Source organism: Neomonachus schauinslandi, chromosome 3, assembly GCF_002201575.2.
Source record: "Neomonachus schauinslandi chromosome 3, ASM220157v2, whole genome shotgun sequence".
NCBI classification, from domain to species: Eukaryota; Metazoa; Chordata; class Mammalia; order Carnivora; family Phocidae; genus Neomonachus; species Neomonachus schauinslandi.
Window position 1 is genome coordinate 155,883,844 of NC_058405.1, and position 20,409 is coordinate 155,904,252.

The 20,409-nt window shown below is 39.2% G+C and overlaps 1 protein-coding gene across 1 annotated transcript in view; it reads right to left on the minus strand.

Annotated features, from left to right (window-relative positions):
• Nucleotides 1-4,819: 4,819 nt before the first annotated feature.
• The window catches only part of RFTN2 (raftlin family member 2), a 66,655-nt gene continuing 51,065 nt past the window's right edge, over nucleotides 4,820-20,409 (minus strand). Inside the window, exons 9-10 of the mRNA XM_044913372.1 lie at nucleotides 17,380-17,458; nucleotides 4,820-5,139 (exon numbers count right to left, since the gene is read on the minus strand). Coding sequence (XP_044769307.1) covers nucleotides 4,867-5,139; nucleotides 17,380-17,458 — 352 coding nt within the window. The 3' untranslated portion in view covers nucleotides 4,820-4,866. The remainder of the gene's footprint in view (nucleotides 5,140-17,379; nucleotides 17,459-20,409) is intronic.

A 20,409-nucleotide genomic window follows, 5' to 3' on the forward strand; every position in this document is an offset into this window, starting at 1 on the left:
TTTTTTGTCCTCTCCATTCTGCTGTTGAGCCTATCCACTGAGCTTTTTATTTTGGTACTGCATTTCTCAGTTCTAAAATTTCCATTTGGTTCTTCTTTATATCTTCTATTTCTTTGCTGATGCTTTCTATTTTTTTTCATTTGTTTTAAGCACATTCGTAATTGTTTGTTGAAGTATTTTCATCATAGGTGCTCCAAATACTTTTACAGTTAATTCTGATGTCTCTATATTGTTGGCATCTATTTTTTGTCTTTTTTCATTTAGCTTGGGATCTTTCTAGTTCGTGGTTTGATGAATAACTGTCTACTGAAACTGGATATTTTCATATTATGAGATCCTGGATTTTATATATATATATATATATATATATCTGTGTTTAGCTGGCTTTTTCTGACACGACTCCGGTGCAGGAAAGGGGGTACTGCCTGCTCAGTGCTGAGTGGAGCTAGAAGACCAAGTTCCCCACTCAACCTCTGTTGACACCTGAGAGGGGTGGGTGTTCTTCTCCACTGATGGGCGGGGTTGGGAGTTCCAATTGCCTACATGGTCTCTACTGACACCTCTGTGGAAGTGGCCTCATTACCACTGGACAATAGTTGAAGTCCTGACTCTGCCCTAAGCCTCCTCAGACACCACCACAATGGGGAGGGAGAGAGACGCCTCATTACTACTGGATGGGGGTGAAGTCTAAGCTTCCTACATGATCCCCACTAACACTTTAGGGTGAGGGTTGGGGGGCTCTTACTGACAAGTGGTGTTGAAATTATGGTTCCCGGCTTGTCTTTCTCTGACACAAGCCTAGCCAGGGTATTGGGGCCCCTTCATATAGACCTGTAAGGGTAGAAATCGATGCTTCCCACTCAGTCTGTACTGGTTTGGTAAGCGTGAGGTCGTAGGTTTTTCTGTGGTGTTTGGCTGGAGCAGAGTGGCTATTGTCTAAATATTTGCCATCTTGCTAGGCTTTTGTCAGGGTTTTTTGATCTGCAACATTGGCATTTCTAGATTGCTGGCTTCTTCAGGTCTCAAGTCTGAGATATGTGAAGAAAAATAAAACCAAAGAACTTGACACTGGTCATCTTATGTTTGTTTTATATATAATGTTCAGGGTTTTTAGATATATATACTTCATGGGAGGAATCTATTCCATCTTTCTGGAAGCAGAAGTCTCTATATTTTCTTTCACTAAGTGTTTAAGCCTTTTGCCCATTTATAATTGGGTGCTGGGTCTTTTTGTTATTGATTTATAAGAGCCATTTATATATTCTTGATATGAATCTTTTGTCAGGTATGTACTTTGCAAACATATTCTCCTAGTCTGTTGCTTGCTTTTTCATTTCTTTTTTTGAAAAAGATTTTATTTATTTATTTGACAGAGCATAAGCAGGGGGATTGGCAGGCAGAGGCAGAGGGAGAAGCAGGCTCCCCACTGTGTAGGGAACCTGACATGGGGCTGGATCCCAGGACCCTGAGGTCATGACCTGAGCTGAAGGCAGACGCTTAACCGACTGAGCCACACAGGCACTCTGCTTTTTCATTTCTGAAACTGTGAGTTTAATGAACAGAAGTTTTAAATTTTGATGAAGTCCAATTCTAGATATCTTTTGAAATAAACTCCCTTAATGCTAAATGAGCCAAGGTCAACTTCTGTTGCTTCCAACTAAGAATGCTGGTTGATACAAGCCTACAAAGAATCACCTTGATACTTATACATACAATGATATTAATGCTCAAAACATTTTCAGAATCCATTTTTGGAATTGTCTTCACAAAAAGTTTATGACCATAGCAGAAACCAGGCTCATTATTTTAGAGTTTTAACTAATTTTCCACCTCAAACACATCTTAGAATTAATCACCTGTCAGAACTGGCTCTATAAACGTTAGGTAATTGCAAAAATAAATTTCACTCTCAAGGTATGATAAATCACCACAACAAGTATTATTTAAATGAATGTACTCTAAATTCTGATAGTTTGCATTTAGCTAGCTTTCCTACATACCCACCAGTAAATTGATTTAACATGTTTAGTGACAGATGCTCTCCATTGTTAACACCTATTCCATTTGAATTCTCAGTTGATTAGTCTTTCCATGCAGGGATACTCTGGGGCCCTGAGGATTTGAGAGAAGGGAATCTTTTTTAGCCTGATGCTGAAAGAGCCACAGTCCTTCTAGCCCAGAAGGAATGGTGGTGAGGAATCAAGGTAGTGAGGAAAGGCTAGGAAAATGAGACAGCCTCTCAGCTCTTCCAGAATGAAAGAAATGAAAACGCATCTGGTACATTTATATTCAAATATATAAACACCTGGTCTGATAAATAATTTGGTGATAGTTGTGATTTGGATTGACAATAGCTCTGCCTCCTGCTTTTATGGGTGTCTGAAGATTCTTGAAAGCCCATTTATCTTTTTCATTTATTTTATGCTGAAGGAAGTTGTGACATTGATAGAGCTGTTCATCAGCTCAGAGGTGATTTCTCTGGGGAGTAGGTGTTAAATGTTGCCCATGGAAGATAACAGGGTGACATTCAATCCAAACGGGAAGGAACTAACAGGTGGTCATTAAGACCTAAGACAGAAGTCCTGGAGATACTGCACCAAGGAGAATGGCAGAACTTGACACCAACATCTATGATCTTAATACTTTTTCATTATAATTTAACTTTTTCATTATAATTTATAGGTATTAGTAATTCATATGGCAGGGCCTCTAGAATTACATAGTGTTATGAAAAGAACCAAATATACAGTTGACCGATAATGATGAGTCACATTTACTCCTTAGGCATATAGAGTCCAAGTTTTGTTACTTTTTTTTTTTTTTAAAGAGTAGACTCAGAGCTACTTATATATATTTAAGATGCTCTAGAACCCCTTGGTCATTATTTATTCACTGTAATACAGATATGCCATGTAACTTAAGGGTAGTTGTTGGAGTAAATGCTTATAAAATAGGTTTTGGAGGATATAACTGATAAGTTTTTATAATAAGTTTATTTTATTTTATTTTTTTTTAAGATTTTATTTATTTATTTGAGAGAGAGAGAATGAGAGAGAGCACATGAGAGGGGTTAGGGTCAGAGGGAGAAGCAGACTCCCTGCTGAGCAGGGAGCCTGATGCGGGACTTGATCCAGGGACTCCAGGATCATGACCTGAGCCAAAGGCAGTCGCTTAACCAACTGAGCCACCCAGGCGCCCATAATTTTTTTTTTAACAAGAAGAAATAACACTTAGATTAAAAGCAAACTGTAAAAAAAAGATGCTTAACACAAATTTAAAAAATTAAGTGCTTAATATATTCCTGAGTTTTCCTTTAAATTAGAAATAGAAATTTCTATCTCAGTTTTTAATACTTCAAATCCCTTTGTATACTGACAAAATGACACAGAAGTCTCTTGTAGATCTTGGCATTGGGATCACTGACCTTTCTGAGAACATTCCCTGTGTTTCATAACTTGTGGCATTTTGTGGGCTCCAGAAGTAATGCTTGTTTCTACCCAAAACTCACCAACCCTTGAATATGGGACTCAGGTTCATCTGAAAATCAAAACAAAAAAACATTTCTGCAGATATTGCTGATAGCTATTTCCATGGAATAATACTAAACAAAATATTCTTCAGTTCCTTTGTACTTATAAAGGTAATGCTTCTGCATGGTAGAAGTGGAATAATTCCATGTTGATCTTATCAACAATTCATGGAGATTTTCCTGGTTTAGTCACACTGTATATTTGATAACATGTAATACATTATCTGTCATATGTACAAAACATATTATGAGCATTTGTGTTAAAAAAAAAAACAATGGCCAATAACAAATGTCATTTTATTATTCAAATGATAATGTCAACACCAATGCTAATAAAAATCGATAATAGGCTGAATTCATCAATAGCGAAGTCAGTTGTATTTCACTTGAAGATTCCCAAATTTCAAAGTAAGCCTTTCATAGATAGATGAAAATCCTCTATTACGTAGAATTTTAATCTTTACCTATTAAAGGCTGGGCAAGGCAGAGCCATCCCTATTAGCAGAGCAAGAAAAGCAGAGACGGAACAGATGGGTCTCCATACACATGGAGCTATGAGTACCTTTCTATTCCTGCAATTTAAGGTGAAGAAAATTCTTTCATTCTACTAAGGTTTTTAAATGTTGAGATTGTGGGTTCTTTTCATGTTGAATTTTAAGGGATGCTGCTTTGCTCTATTTTTGGGCTATTAGAAGCAATAAAGTTTAAGCTCAATGAAATCAGTACGGGGTTGGTAACATGGTGACCCTTTCTTTAAAAGCAAAGACATACAAAAAGGATGTTTTTGAAGAATATTTTAACAAACAGGAGTTGGCTTTGTATATACATGTCATCGTTAAAAAGACAAAATTTGAATTGTTATATTCAGGAAATAGGTATTTCATTAATTTGCCCTTTACATGTATATGAAAGAGGGGGATTTAAAGGGAGATAGAGATTGCTTTTTACCTTAACTAAGATTCTGACTTCCTGAGAACTTCCTAATTAGGCAAAATATTGGTTGATATATTTAGTCTTCTCATCAGGAACTGAAAGAAAAGTACATCCTGTACATTCATGAGAAACTGAAGTAGATTATTGGTTAATAACCTAATGAAACATCTGTTTAAACAGATGTTTTAGTTGAGAGAAGTGTAAACATGATTCTAAATTTACAAATATGTTGGTTGTTCTTCCTTGTCTGGGAGGTTGAGCCCAAGTTTATGCAGATTAGAGGAAAGCCAGAGTCTGGAAAAATTAAAAATATTACGTAAATGCAGATAAAGTAATACAATAAAGTCAGTTGGCAATTATTTTAATAATTATTTACAGGGCCTTCTGTTACTTGACTTCATTGCTCACATACAAGTGACTTGAGTCACTCCGTCTTCCTGGTCAAACTGTCCGTCGTCTAATTCCCGTAGGACACTGTCACTGCTGCTGAACCCAGAGAAGCTGCTGTACTGTGGTGGCCTCCTGTCCTTCGTCCAACATTCTCTCGAAGGAGAGAGGAGGCTCTCCTCAGCCAGGTTTCTGCTCTCTGCTGGTGGTGATGTGGCCGTGTCCAGTCCAATGCTCCTGCTGGTGACTTTGTTCCTGTCCTCAGCTTTTATATGCCGGCTAGCTTTCCTCTGAAACAAAAGAGATTGGCAACCAGGAGTTAAAAAGATGGGTGCTTTCCTGTCCTTCTGATCTAGCACAGACTGTACTCAGCCCGAAATGTCCTTTCCCTGCTTCACTTCAAAATCCTAAAAGCCTTCAAGGACCAGCTCAGAGCCACTCTTCACATTCCCTTCTTCCCCCACCCCCGCCCCTCCCGGTAAGAATGAGCTCCTCTGTTTCACAACTCTTAGTAGCTTCTTGGCACATCCTTTTCCTCATTGACAGGTTGGTTGTGTACATGTCTGGGCCCTCAATGATATCTCTGGGGAGAGAAACCTGTTGAGATCATGCTTTGGGGAACAAAGTAGAGTAGAAATACATTAAAGGTTCCATCTTTCTTCTTGGTGTTAGGTGGGATCCAGACAGCAGAAAATGTGCTTCACTGGCCACCTCACACCCATTTCACGTAGAAATAGACTGCACAGAGGAGTCACAATTCTGACTGCGTTTATATTGAGGGAATGGCTGGAGGGTCCTCCTGGGTCAGGCAGGCCACTCTCCTTGTCCTGCTACAAACTGCTTCTGCCTGACCCAGTGGGAATGCTCAGCAACTGGAGCAGCTCGTTCTGCAGACTGTTTGATAAACTGTGGGTGTTTTTGCTGTGAAATATTTACTGAGGGCTGACAATGTCCTTGGTGCAGCTCAGAGTGAAGAGGACATGGTCTTTGCCAAGGTAACAAGTCAAAATAAGGCATATAAGTCAATGCAAGGAAATCTCAGGGAGAAAATTGTAGCAACTCAACAGGTGGATGTTTGGATTCCTGATGAGATTTCCCTACAAGGGCATCTTTAATACTGATAATGTGACATATTAGAATATGCTCACATACTTTTAGGTACGAAAATCTGAACAAGGATAAACAAAGATAAAGATAAAATTTAAAAAGATAAAAAAGCACAGTAATTTCCCAATTTACAGAGAGTTTATTTCTTGGAAGTTCACTTATATTGGTAGTTAGGAACTAGGATTATATTTTCCTAAATGCAAGAGCTACAATTATAAAACTTAGAAAAAAAAAGTATAGAAGTCAGATGCCCAGGCTGGTCTGATAAAAGTTTGTTAACCCATAGGTTTGTTGAACTGTAGTGTATAAAATACAAAAGTATTTTCTACTGGTTTTCATGGCAAATATACAAAGCATACAAAAACTTTATTAAATTAGATTTAATATGCTACCATGGAATCTAACCACCGTTTATGACGTTGCTTGTATAGGAAGAAGCAGCCCTCAGCATGTTGCATAGAAAGGCATGTGTTGGCAGTTCTTTCTTTTTCGCTGAGTTACTGGAGTCCTTGGGCAAGTTTAAGCGAACAAGTGGGTCCTGCCTCAATAAGAGCCTTCGTGGTCCCAAATCAGACATAGCTATGGTGGTGACAATTCCATTGGCCCCTTTGTATTCACCAGATGCAAATATCAGATCTCAAATCAGTTTCTTTTCTTTTTTTTTTTTTTAAAGATTTTATTTATTCACTTGAGACACAGAGATAGAGAGAGAGAGAGAGCATAAGCAGGGAGAGAGGCAGAGGGAGAGGGAGAAGTAGGCTTCCCGCTGAGCTGGGAGCTAGCCATGGGACTTGATCCCAGGACCTGGAGATCATGACCTGAGCCGAAGGCAGACGCTCAACCATCTGAGCCACCCGGGTGCCCCTCAAATCCTTTTCTTTTTGATTCTCATTCACCAGAAGTATTGAATTTAATACAAGCAGTGGAACCTGACAGCTTTATTCTTTGGGTGCTGGATTTGAGAATGGCATATTCTCCCTGGCACTGGGACCCTGGTCAGTGAGGATATGGCCCTGTGGCTGCAGGAAGGGCTGGTGAGTACTGCCAGGCTGGGCTCCTTTCTTAAGCCTGACTGCTGGCTCCCTTTCCCACATGCATAAAGAATGCATTTACTCTTGGATGACCTCTCAATGTTGACTTAGAGAAATAGGAAGGCAGGGATGCCTGGGAGCACTTGGCTGCCTGGATCTTTCCTTCCTCATCAGCAACAGGGTCAAACGTAAATATTGTAATAAATTCCTTATTGTATGCCAGCCAATAGAGAGAGGCCAACTCTCATATACTCAATGAGAATTTTCTTAATAAAATATGGGTGTTAGAATGATATGATATTCATAGTAATTTACTTTTAGATAAGTTTTAATAAGTGAGCAGCCACCAAATGTGAATTTCAAATATTAGAAGATGACAGAATACCTAGCATGGTAGGTAAGTCTAAAAAAGATTTCAGAACAAACACTTTTATTTTCTTTTTTACCATATGACTCTTAATACATCTTCAGCAATGCTATTGCCTCCCCCACTCTACTCTCCACTTTAATTAATAGCTTTTCCAACAGTTCAAATTGCAATGTTCTCATAACTTAGAATGTAGGAGTCTGAAGCCTGACCAGTCCTGAGAGATCATCTACTATAAACCCTCATCCGACAGAGGTAGGACCCAGGCCCAGAAGGAAGACAGGATTTGTGCAAGGTCAGGGAACAGCTGGTCTCAAACTGGATCCCAAGTATCTTATCTCATTCTTTGCACACTATATTACCCACAGCTGCAAAAATATGAGTAGACTTAAGGTCAAAGATTTGTGTGTTTCCCAAATACAATTTTCCTTCAGTTACAAAAATAATACATGTTCAGTGTAGAAAATCTGGCAAAGATAAAAAGCAAAACCCACCCACAATCCTATCTTGTAGAGATACCGCTGTTAAAATTTGGCATATTTTACTGTGTTTCTTTCTCTAAATATGTATTTGCATATGCACACATAGATGTGTACAACTCACTTTTCTATTTTGAATATTTCTCTATGTCAATAGGGAGAAATTTTCCATGATACATGGCCCAGTTATTCATATAGCTTCTCAATTTTTTCTGATATTTTCACTATAAAATTGGAGGAAATTATACCAAGGTCTGAATGCAGATCTAATGCCATTGTTGATAAAATCTATTAACTTTTGAGAATCATTCTCAATGGGTGACCCATTTCAAATACATGAGACTCAGTGACAAGTCAGTTGAATTTTTAGGGTATCCTACCATTCTGGCTTCCATTTTTCACTGTCAGTGTCTTAAAAACAAAAAGGAAAGAATGAAGCCAGAATTACACCAGCAATCATAAGACATGGTGTTGTCATGGAAAGTGTTATGATGGACAGAGTAGAAGAAGAGCTAAAAAAATATAGTTTATAAAGCAGTAAAAACGTGGAATGCCACATTCAGGACTTGTCTTCCTTGTGTGTCTCAGGTTTGCAGGAGGATCAGGAAGTTACTGCAAGCAGAAGTGTAGCCCTAATACCACTTGGAAGAGTTAGAGATTATGAAACATGTGGAGAGACACCACCCCTGCTTACTCACAGAACTTGTTCCTGGGTCATCCCAGCTTGGGGTTGTCAAAGTCATTCAAGTCTGGGAAGGAAAAGGGTGTAGTGGACAACCACCTTTCTAGCCAGCTTTCCTATCCACCACCTTCTTCCCTGAGGCTGTGTGGGCACATGGCCCAATCAGATCCAATCAGGGTCCTTCCCTGGGATTGCTAGATGGACTGTAGGATAAAGAAGCTCTTTCTTTTTTTAGAGAGGAGGGTGGGGCAGGGCAGAGGGAGAGGGAGAGAATCTTTTTTTTTTTTCTTAAGATTTTATTTATTTATTTGAGCACAAGCAGGGTGGAGAGGCCGAGGGAGAAGCAGACTCCCTGTTGAGCAGGGAGCCCGACATGGGACTCGATCCCAGGACCCTGAGATCATGACCTGAGCTGAAGGCAGTCGCTTAACGACTGAGCCACCCAGGTGCCCCGAAAGAGAGAATCTTAAGCAAGCCCCACGCCCAGCACTGAGCCCAGTGCGGAACTCAATCTCAGAACCCTGAAATCATGACCTGAGCCGAAATCAGGAGTTGGATGCTTAACTGACTGAGCCAGCCACCCAGGCACCCTAAGAAGCTCTTTTAAAAAAAATTTTTTTTAAAGATTTTATTTATTTATTTGACAGAGAGATAGCGAGAGCAGGAACACAAGCAGGGGGGAGTGGGAAAGGGAGAAGCAGGCCCTCCGTGGTGGGGAGCCTGATGCAGGGCTTGATCCCAGGACCCTGGGATCATGACCTGAGCCGAAGGCAGACGCTTAATGACTGAGCCACCAAGGCGCCCCCCTAAGAAGCTCTTTTTGATGAGGTGGCCACACCCCCCTTATTAGAAGCCCTCTGCACATATGCACATAGAAGCTGAAGCAAACAGATGAAAGAGAACATCCTGGAAACTCCAGTGTCAGTACCTGAGGGTTCTTGTAGCTCTTTTTTGATGTTAAAAGCTATGCCAGTATCCTTCCCACCTAGAAGCCAATAAATTCCCTTACATACATAGGCTGTCTGAGGAGGGTTTCTGTCCCTTACACTTCCAGGGAGGGACATCAGTAGGTAATAACATGGGTGGCCTAGAAGAGAGCTGATCGCCAGCCTGAACCTTGCCCTGCGGCAGCAGGGACCACTCTTCCCCTTCTGCTCACACCAGGAAAAAGCCCATTTGCTTTGAGTGGAAAGCATTCTCTAGATGAAGAACCTCATTAAATATAAAAGCAAAATGCTTTTATCTTGATTTTTACTTAATGCTCTTTGAGATACTCGACATCCTCTACTTACACTAGCACCTGATTGGATTTCACATGGACTTCAGTCGAGGATACTAACAGTTAATGAGTAAAGAATGACCCTTATGATTTTCAAATAATTTCAAATCAACTTCAAATGACTGAAAAAGTAAGAACAAAGTTTAATAATTGTCTCACTGTAAGGTAAAGAAAGAAGTTAATGTGTACATTAAATATTTCTTAGTGTTCGTATGATTTTATTATAGCTACTTTGGAAAAGATCTAATTTAGAATATTTTTCTGGCTGCTGCCTCTTCACTTCTTGGTTTGTGTTAGAGAAATGATTCAACAGATGTGCCCAAGAAGCCTTTACCTCCTGAAATCATTCATTTTGAGATACATTTTAAGGACAAGAATATTATTTGAATGTAAAACTGCTCTAAAGAAGAAAAATAAATTAAAATTGGAACCATTAACATTAAACTCCTGCCTCCCTATTCTCTCCATCTTTCTTTCAGTAACAGAACTCCTCTCTGCCAATGCCTTGCAACTTTTAGCTGGCCGTGTGCACCAGCACGTGGTTGCCCAGGTGGCATATCCCAGCCTCCCTTGCAGACACTTGTGGTGGCATAAATAAGTTCAAGTCAATGGGATGAGAGAAGAAATATGTGACTTAGGGGTCAGTGCCTTCGGAGCATGCCTGGAATTCCTCTTTCCTGCCTCTTGCTGGCTGGACATGGCAACAACTGTGACAACAGTCCTGGGTCAGAGGCAGAAGCCAAAGGTTGAGGGCGGCAGAGCTAACCAGTCATGAAGCAGAGCCTTGCCCCACCCTAGAGGGCCCTGCCCATCTGTAGACTATTACGAGAGAGAGACCCGTCTGTTGTTTTTAAACCATTCCTTACGGGCCTTTTTGGTATAGCATTTTAGTAATTAATTAGTTACTAATTAATAACTAATGAAAAAGTTGTTGATGACTAATGCTTTTTAGCTTAATTTCCCCAACTTTCTTTTTTTTTTTTTAAAGATTTTATTTATTTATTTGAGAGAGAGAGAGAGAGAATGAGAGAGAGAGAGCATGAGGAGGGGAGGGTCAGAGGGAGAAGCAGACTCCCCGCTCAGCAGGGAGCCCGATGCCGGACTCGATCCCAGGACTCCAGGATCATGACCTGAGCCAAAGGCAGTCGCTTAACCAACTGAGCCACCCAGGCGACCTCCCCAACTTCCTAATTATGAAAAATTTCAAGTAGACAGAAAGTTTAAAGGATAGTACAACAAACACCATATACTCATTACCCTAATTCTAAACTTGTTAATATTTTGCCATATTTCATATATATATGTATGTGTATATATATACACATACATATATATGTTTTTTTGGATAATCAAAAACTAATATACTACATTCCTGCATACTACCTGAAGGTAATTTTTAGCTGGAGAAAATGGAGGGTCATTAGGAATTTCTAGATTCTTCTTCAATTTCTCCACAGAGTTATTGTAGTGTTTAATCATCTAGTATTGAAAGAAAAATGTTCCTATTGAAAACAAAAGCAACATTTCATATGACCAGGCATTGTGCTAAGCCCTCTTCATGTATTCTAACTGAATCCTCCTCACAACCCTGTGGTAAGTACTAACATTGTCCATATTTTATAGATGAGGATACGGAGGCTTGGAGAGTGTGGCAGACACTGTATGCACGTGCGTGTGGGGGTCCGTGCACATGTGAGCGCTTGTGTGCATGTGCACACACATGCACCCCATCCCCTGGAATCCTTTTCATGTTCTGTTTTCTACTCCTAGAAACACCACTGAATGGAAACTCTACTCTGAGTTAGTTGAAACTAAATACCTTTTTTTAAAAGATTTTATTTACTTATTTTGACAGAGAGAGAGAGAGACACAGCGAGAGAGGGAACACAAGCAGGGGGAGTGGGAGAGGGAGAAGCGGGCTTCCCGCGGAGCAGGGAGCCCGATGCGGGGCTCGATCCCAGGACCCTGGGACCACGACCTGAGCCGAAGGCAGACGCTTAACGACTGAGCTACCCAGGCTCCCTAAAACTAAATACTTTTAAATGACCTTTGTTTCTTTTAAATAATTATCAAAGTGAAATGGGCTGAAGAATTTAACTGAAATAGAGACTTTTAGGTAATAAAAAATTTTGATTAGTTTTGAGTCTTCAAAAGAAACAAAAAGGATCTTGGGATTCTTTTTTGGATTCCAAATATCTTAAAGAAAAGGTCTTGGAAGAAAAAGTTGAGAACATTTAGTGGATGGAGACAAAATTCTGGTTGGAATCTCTTATCCTACTGAATGTCACATCCTTGAATTCATTTAGAGGCCTCCCTCCAAAGGAAAGAAAAATAAGAATAGATAAAAAGGAACAAGATAGAAAGGACACTGCTTTAATCCTGCATAGCCTTACTTCATGAGAATTTCATTATGCAAGGACAGTCCTTTTTCTTTTTTTTTTAAGCAAGATTTACTGTTTTTTTAAATTCAATTAATTTACATATAATGTATTATTAGTTTCAGAGGTAGAGTTCAGTGATTCATCAGTCTTATATAATAACCAGTGTTCATTACATCATGTGCCCTCACCCAGTTACTCCATTCCTCCACCCCCCTTCCCTCCAGCAACCCTCAGCTTGTTTCCTATGATTAAGAGTCTCTAATGGTTTGTCTCCCTCTCTGATTTCGACTTGTTTTATTTTTCCCTTCCTTCCTCTATGATCCTCTGTTTTGTTTCTTAAATTCCACATATCAGTGAAATCATCTAATATTTGTCTTTCTCTGATTGGCTTATTTCGCTTAGCATAATACCCTCTAGCTCCAACCACATCATTGTAAATGGTAAGATTTCATTTTTTTGATGACTGAGTAGTATCCATTGTATATATACAACATATCTTCTTTATCTAGTCATCTGTCAATGGACATCTGGGCTCTTTCTACAGTTTGGCTTTGTGGGCATTGCTGCTATAAACATTGGAGTGCAGGTGCTCCTTCAGAACACTACATTTGTATCTTTGGGGTAAATACCCAGTAGTGCAATTGCTGGGTTGTAGGGCAGCTCTATTTTCAACTTTTTGTGGAGCCTCCATACTGTTTTCTGAGAGGCTGCACCAGTTTGCGTTCCCACCAGCAGGGTAAGAGGGTTCCCCTTTCTCGGCATCCTCACCAACATTTGTTTCCTGAGTTGTTCATTTTAGCCATTCTGACTCGTGAGAGGTGTATCTCATTGTAGTTTTGATTTGTATGTTTTTTCAGTTGGCCATTTAGGTATCTTCTTTGGACAAATGTCAGTTCATGTCATCTGCCCATTTCTTGACTAGATTATTTGTTCTTTGGGTGTTGAGTTTAATAAGTTCTTTAGATTTTGGATACTAGCCCTTTATCTGATATGTCATTTGCAAATATCTTCTCCCATTCTGTTGGTTGCCTTTTGGTTTTAGTGACTGTTTCCTTTGCTGTGGAGAAGCTTTTTATCTTGATGAAGTCCCAATAGTTCATTTTTGCCTTTGTTTCCCTTGCCTTTGGAGATGTATCTAGCAAGAAATTGCTGCAGCCGAGGTCATAGACGTTGCTGCCTGTGTTCTCCTCTGGGATTTTGATGGATTCCTATCTCACATTTAAGTCTTTCATCCATTTTGAGTCTTTGTGTGTGGTGTAAGGAAATGGTCCAGTTTCATTCTTCTGCATGTGGCTGTCCAATTTTCCCAACACCATTTGTTGAAGAGATTGTCTTTTTTCCATTGGATATTTTTTCCTGCTTTGTGGAAGATTAGTTGACCATGGAGTTGAGGGTCCATTTCTGGCTTCTCTGTTCTGTTCCATTAATCTGTGTGTCTGTTTTTGTGCCAGTACCATACTGTCTTGATGATTACAGCTTTGTAATAGAGCTTGAAGTCTAGAATTGTGATGCTACCAGATTTGGTTTTCTTTTTCAACATTCCTTTTGCTATTCAGGGTCTTTTCTGGTTCCATACAAATTTTAGGATTGTTGTTCCAGTTCTGTGGAAAATGTTGATGGTATTTTGATAGGCATTGCTTTGAATGTATAGATTGCTCTAAGTAGCATAGACATTTTAACAATAATTTCTCTTCTAATCTGTTAGCATGGAATGTTTTTCCAGTTCTTTGTGTCTTCCTCAATTTCTTTCATGAGTGTTCTATAGTTTCCCTTCTTTCTTTCTTTAAAGATTTAATTTTTTATTTTATTTTTTATTTTTCCCCACTGAGAATGATATTCACTGTGGGCTTTTCATAGATGGCTTTTATGATATTGAGGTATGTTCCCTTTATCCCTACACTGTGCAGAGTTTTAATAAAGAAAGGATGCTGTACTTTGTCAGATGCTTTTTTTGCATCTGTTGAGAGGATCATATGGTTCTTGTCCTTTCTTTTATTTATGTAGTGTATCACATTGATTGATTTGTGGATGTTGAACCACCCTTGCAGCCCAGGAATAAATCCCACTTGGTCATGATGAATAGTTCTTTTAATGTACTGTTGGATCCTATTGGCAAGTATCTTGGTGAGTATTTTTGCATCCATGTTCATCAGGGATATTGGTCTGTAATTCTTTTTGGTGAGGTCTTTGTCTGGTTTTGGGATCAAAGTCATGCTGGCCTCAAAGAAAGAGTTGGGAAGGGGCGCCTGGGTGGCTCAGTCGTTAAGCGTCTGCCTTTGGCTCAGGTCATGATCCCAGGGTCCTGGGATCGAGCCCTGCATCGGGCTCCCTGCTCTGCGGGAAGCCGGCTTCTCCCTCTCCCACTCCCCCTGCTTGCGTTCCCTCTCTCCCTGTGTCTCTCTCTGTCAAATAAATAAATAAAATCTTTAAAAAAAAAAAAAGAAAGAGTTGGGAAGTTTTCCTTCCTTTTCCATTTTTTGAAACCACTTCAGAAGAATAGGTATTAATTCTTCTTTAAATGTATGGTAGAATTCCCCTGGGAAACCATCTGGTCCTGGGCTGCTGTTTTTTGTTGGGAGATTTTTGATTACTGCTTCAGTTTCCTTGCTGGTTATGGGTCTGTTCAGGTTTCTCTGTCTTCCTGTTTCAGTTTTGGTAGTTTATATGTCTCTAGGAATGCATCCATTTCTTCCAGATTGCCTAATTTGTTGGCATATAGTTGCTCATCATATGTTTTTGTTTTTTTTTTATTTGGGAGAGAGAGAATGAGAGAGAGCACGAGAGGGAGGAGGGTCAGAGGGAGAAGCAGACTCCCTGCTGAGCAGGGAGCCCGATGTGGGACTCGATCCCGGGACTCCAGGATCATGACCTGAGCTGAAGGCAGTCGCTTAACCAACTGAACCACCCAGGCGCCTGCTCATCATATGTTCTTAAATTGTTCGTATTTCTTCGGTGCTGGTTGTGGTCTCTCCTCTTTCATTCATGATTTTATTTATTTGGGTCCTTTCTCTCTCTCTCTCTCTCTTTTTTTTTTGATAAGTCTGTCCAAGGGTTTATCGATATTGTTAATTCTTTCAAAGAACCAGCTCCCAGTTTCATTGATCTGTTCCACTGTTCTTTTAGTTTCTACCAAGGACAGCCTTTAATGAAGGACAAAGACCTAAAAAAATGTAGTCTATGTGATTTATAAAGCAATCTTCTAATTTTTAGATTATTATATACTAAAAGTGTATAGTTCTATGAATTTCCACAGCCATGTATAGTTTTGTGTAACCACAATAGGACACAGAACAGTTCCATTATCTCCCCTAAAACCTCCCGTGAGATCCCGTTATCACTTCCCTTGCCCAACCACTGATCTGTTCTCCACACTGTAGTTTTATCTTTTTGAGAATGTCGTATAAATGGAATCTCTGTAATATTTTTATTTTTTAATTATTATTTTTAAATTGCAGTATAAGTAATGTACAGTGCTATATTAGTCTCTGGTGTACAAATAGTGTTTGAACAATTCTATACATTACTCACTACTTATCACAGTAAGTGTATTCTTAATCCCCTTCACCTATTTTATCCGTCTTCCCACCCACCTCCCCTCTGCTCCCCTCTGGTAACCACCAGTTTGTTCTCTATATTTAAGAGTCTGGGTTTTTTGTTTGTTTGTTTGTTTTTTGGTCTTTTTCTTTGTTCATCTGTTTTGTTTCTTAAATTCCACGTATGAGTGAAATCATATGGTATTTGTATTTTCTCTGTCTGACTGATTTCACTTAGCATTATACTTTCTAGCTCCATCCATGTTGTTGCTAACAGCAAGACTTCATTCTTTTTTTATGGCTGAGTAATATTCCATTAATGGTGTGTGTGTGTGTGTGTGTGTGTGTGTGTGTGTGTGTGTGTGCGTACCACACCTTCTTTATCCATTCATGTGTTGATGGACACTTGGACTGTTTCCATATCTTGGCTATTGTAAATAATGCTGAAATAGACATAGGGGTGCATATCTCTTTTCAAATTAGTGTTTTCATATTCTTTGGGTAAATGCCCAGAAGTGCAATTACTGGATCATATGGTAATTCTATTTTTAATTTTTTGAGGAGACTCCATACAGTTTTTCACAGTGGCTGCACCAATTAACATTCCCACCAACAGTGCACAAGGATTTCCTTTTCACCACATCCTTGCCAATACTATTTATTTCTTATCTTTTTTATATTAACCATTGTGATTGGTGTGGGGTGATCTCTCACTGTGGCTTTGATTTGCATTTTTTGATGACGAGTGATGTTGAGCATCTTTTCATGTGTGTGTTGGCCATCTGGATGACTGTTGCAATATTAGGCACACTCACAAAAAACTTTTCCTCTACCCTCTTGTTTCAGTACCGGAGGCCTGCAAATTAAACTAACAAAAGACAGATTAACAGGAGAAAAGGTTTATTTTGGATGTCCATGGGGGCTTCACAGAGGAAAAGTGAAAACCTAAAGAGGCTGTTAGACCTGGGAGCTTATACATGATTTCAGTAAAGTGACTAGACAAAGGAACAGGGCTTTGGGCTTCTGTGGGCAGCGAATTGTGGAAAGGTACGTATGTGGCAAACCTAATGGAAGATAAGGGTTACTTTAGTAAGGTTTGTTTATGTAGACTCAAGTCAGTGCCGTCTCTAGCAATAAGTCATCTCTGGTGATTAGTAGGAGTCTTCTCCTCCTAGTACAGGAGAGGGGGACAATTTTACAAATGGAAATTTATGTTACCTTTTTTTTAAAGATTTTATTTTTTAAGTAATCTCTACACCCAACATGAGGCTTGAACTCACAACCCTGAGATCAAGAGTCAGAGTGAGTTCAAGATCAGGAGTCTACCGACTGAGCCAGTTAACCTTTAAAAAGGGAAATTTATGCCCTGCTTTTTATCAGAAAGGGAGAAGATAGAAAGTTACTCCTATGTCTGTGTTTCTTAATTGCCTTCAGCTCAAAATAATCCTTTGCCCACGTGGCACATTTTGGGTAACATATTTTGATCCCCTTCAGAACTGTCTCCTGTCACCTGGTTACTGACATATTTCCTTTGTTGTTATATGTTGGCTTAGAGACTATTTCCATATCCACATTTCCTCATCTGTATTCACCATTTAGAATTACAGTGAGAGTTTAAGGATTAAATGCTTCAGAAGAACATTTAGTTAGTAAAGCATCAATTTTACTCACTTCTGGTGTTTGAGCAGCTGAATTCCACATAACTGGTCTCTGAAGGAACACAATTTGCTTTGTAGCCAAATTCCCTTCACTGCAAATTAAAACAATAGTGTTAGTATTGGCAAATTAGTAATTCTCAATTTTACACTTGGCTAGAATATTCCACATGTATCCTTTGTAATATAATCTTCTGAACCAAAAATAATTATGAAATATGATTCTATATGAGTTGTAGCTGGAAAAACAAGAAAAAAAATGCCTAAAAACTGAATATAGTCATTACCAAAGGAAAATTTGTTTAAAACATGTAATCTCAATGTGCTAATGTAAGTATTTTTATCTTTTTTTGCCCTCTCCTAGTCTTTATCAAAATGCGAATTTCCACAGTTCTGTAACCACTACATATTTGCATTTCTGTGTTCTATCCTTTTCACTAAACACCCTTTCCTTGTTTGTACACTTGTGATCATATTCTTAATAGCTGCAGTCTCTCAAAGAATTAAGATACTAAAATGTATTAAGCCTTTCCTGTATTATTGGAAAATTAGGTTGTTTCCAGTTTTCCACTAAATTTTAAATAACGTTGCTGTAAAATATGGATAGTCTTCCTTATTCTTTTGACTTATTTCCTTGAGATAAAGTCTCAGGAGTAGGATTATTAGGTCAAAAGGGTATGATTTAAGCTTCTTGGTATGCATTGTCAAATTTGCCTCATAAGAAGAAGAGACCAATTTAGGCTGTCACATGTGAGAGATTTTATATACATTTTCAGATGAGGGACTTGGGCCACAGCTAGTTTTATTTTCAGATGCTTCTTTGTAGTCAGCTACTCAGTATTCTCCTTATTTAACTATCATCATGGCAAATTACCCCTTGCCAAAGACTACTTGGGGTTTGTATTTCTCTGAAATGCTTTTCACAGTCTCCAGGGCTTTATGGGGAGGAGTGTCTGTAGCTAATGTTGCTCAGTTACGACTTTTATTATGCAAAAAACCCAAACAAAACCTCACTATTAGCTGCATTTTATGCTGAGCTCTTTTTCTGGAAAACAAATGCAACATTGAAACTCTGGCCCTAGCGGTATATGTTAACCCCACACCATTTGAAAATCCCAAACTTACTGATACTGTTGAATTTTGAGAAATAGCAAAATTTCCCCCAAAGTGGTAATAAGAGACTGCTTCTTTTTTATTTTTATTTTTAAAAGAATGCTTCTAGTCTAATCTCATTCTAGTTCAACATTGTCTTTGATTAGAAGAAAAGACTTGGTATGAAGTATAGTTGACCCTTGAACAACAGGGGGGTTAGGGGCATCAACCCCCTCCCCACTGCAGTCAAAAATCCACATACAGGGGGCACCTAACTGGTTTTGTAGGTAGAGCATGTGACTCTTGATCTTGGGGTTGTGAGTTTGAGCCCCAGGTTGGGGGTAGAGTTTACTTAAAAATAAAATCTTAAAAAAAAGAAATCCATATATATTTTGAACTCTCCAAAAACTTAACTACTAATAGCCTGTTGTTGACTGGTAGCCTTGCCAAATATATAAACAGTTAACTAACATATTTTGTATATGTATCATATACTGTATTCTTACAATAAAGTAAGCTAGAGAAAAGAAAATGTTATGAAAAAAATCATAAGGAAGAGAAAATACATTTACAGTTTTATACTATATTTATCAAGATAAATCTGCTTGTAAGTGGACCCGTACAGTTCAAACTCATGTTGTTCAAGGGTTAACTGTATATTGTTACTTTTGGGAACAATCATCAGGAGACATGGGTTGTGATGTAGGCATACACGGAAGAGACTAGCAGTGTGCAGAATAGGCTGGTCTGTGTTTGGAAGTACAGAATATGCTGGAAAAGGCAGTGGCTTTGGAGCCAAGGAGTTCCTGGTTTAAATCCCTACTCTACCATAATAGCTGATGATACCACTTTAGCAAAGTTTTTAAATTCTCTCACTTTCATTTCCTGTCAGGGACTTTGCGAAGGATAATTATGTTGATGTGTATGAAGACCTCCACCGTGCCTGCCCCTAGAAGGTGTACGACAAATGTGATTTCCTTCTACTTTTTCTATTTGTTTAATGAAATGTAGGGTGGAGTTAAGTGGGAGGGAAAAGTCTTAGAATCTAGAATATCTTCTAGAGAGAAAAGTCAAGGGAGAAGGTACCCGAGAATACAGAGGAGGTTTCTGGGTAATGTTCAAAAGTGTGTGATTCAGGTAAAGAATCCCATGAGGGAACCAGGCCTAGAACTATGCAAAGATGAGGAGGAATCAGGGCAGAATTATTCTTCTTGAATAGAAAGCAGGAGAATGTCAGGGTAGGGATTGTGAGTGACCTGGAGTGAGTTCTTTCCAACCCATTATATGCTGAGGCAAGTCTGAATGCCCTAGGATGTGATGTTTGACCTAGAGCAGGCTTCTCTGGGATGCCTGGGTGGCTCAGTGGGTTAAGCGTCTTTGGCTCAGGTCATGATCCCAGGGTCCTGGGATCGAGTCCCACATCAGGCTTCTTGCTCAGCGGGAGCCTGCTTCTCCCTCTCCCTCTGCCGCTTCCCCTGCTTGTGCTCTCTCTCTGACAAATAAATAAATAAGTAAAATCTTAAAAAAAAAAAAATAGAGCAGGCTTCTTGACCTTTCCTAATGGGGTAAAACAGTAAATGAAGAGATGCCTTCTCAAAGGCTGACTATCTTAGGACAGTCTCCAGAAGCCCAGGTAGGACTGTGGAAGGTCAGCATTTTCCCATCTCTTGGGGAGGTCCTTAGAACAAGTGCCTCAATTTGAAATATGTCTGAGACTGCTATGTCCCTGATTTTCTGAGGGCCATTCTGATTTTTTTTCACATTGTTGTTGTTGTTTTAGTTTATTTATTTAAGTAATCTCTATATCCAATGTGGGGCTTGAACTCACAATCCTGAGATCAAGAGTTGCATGCTTTTCCAACTGAGCCAGCCAGGTGCCCCAGGGCCATTCTGATTTAAAATGTGTCCTGCTATTTTCAGAACATCCATGAGATATGGAACCCTTTTTGGTCTG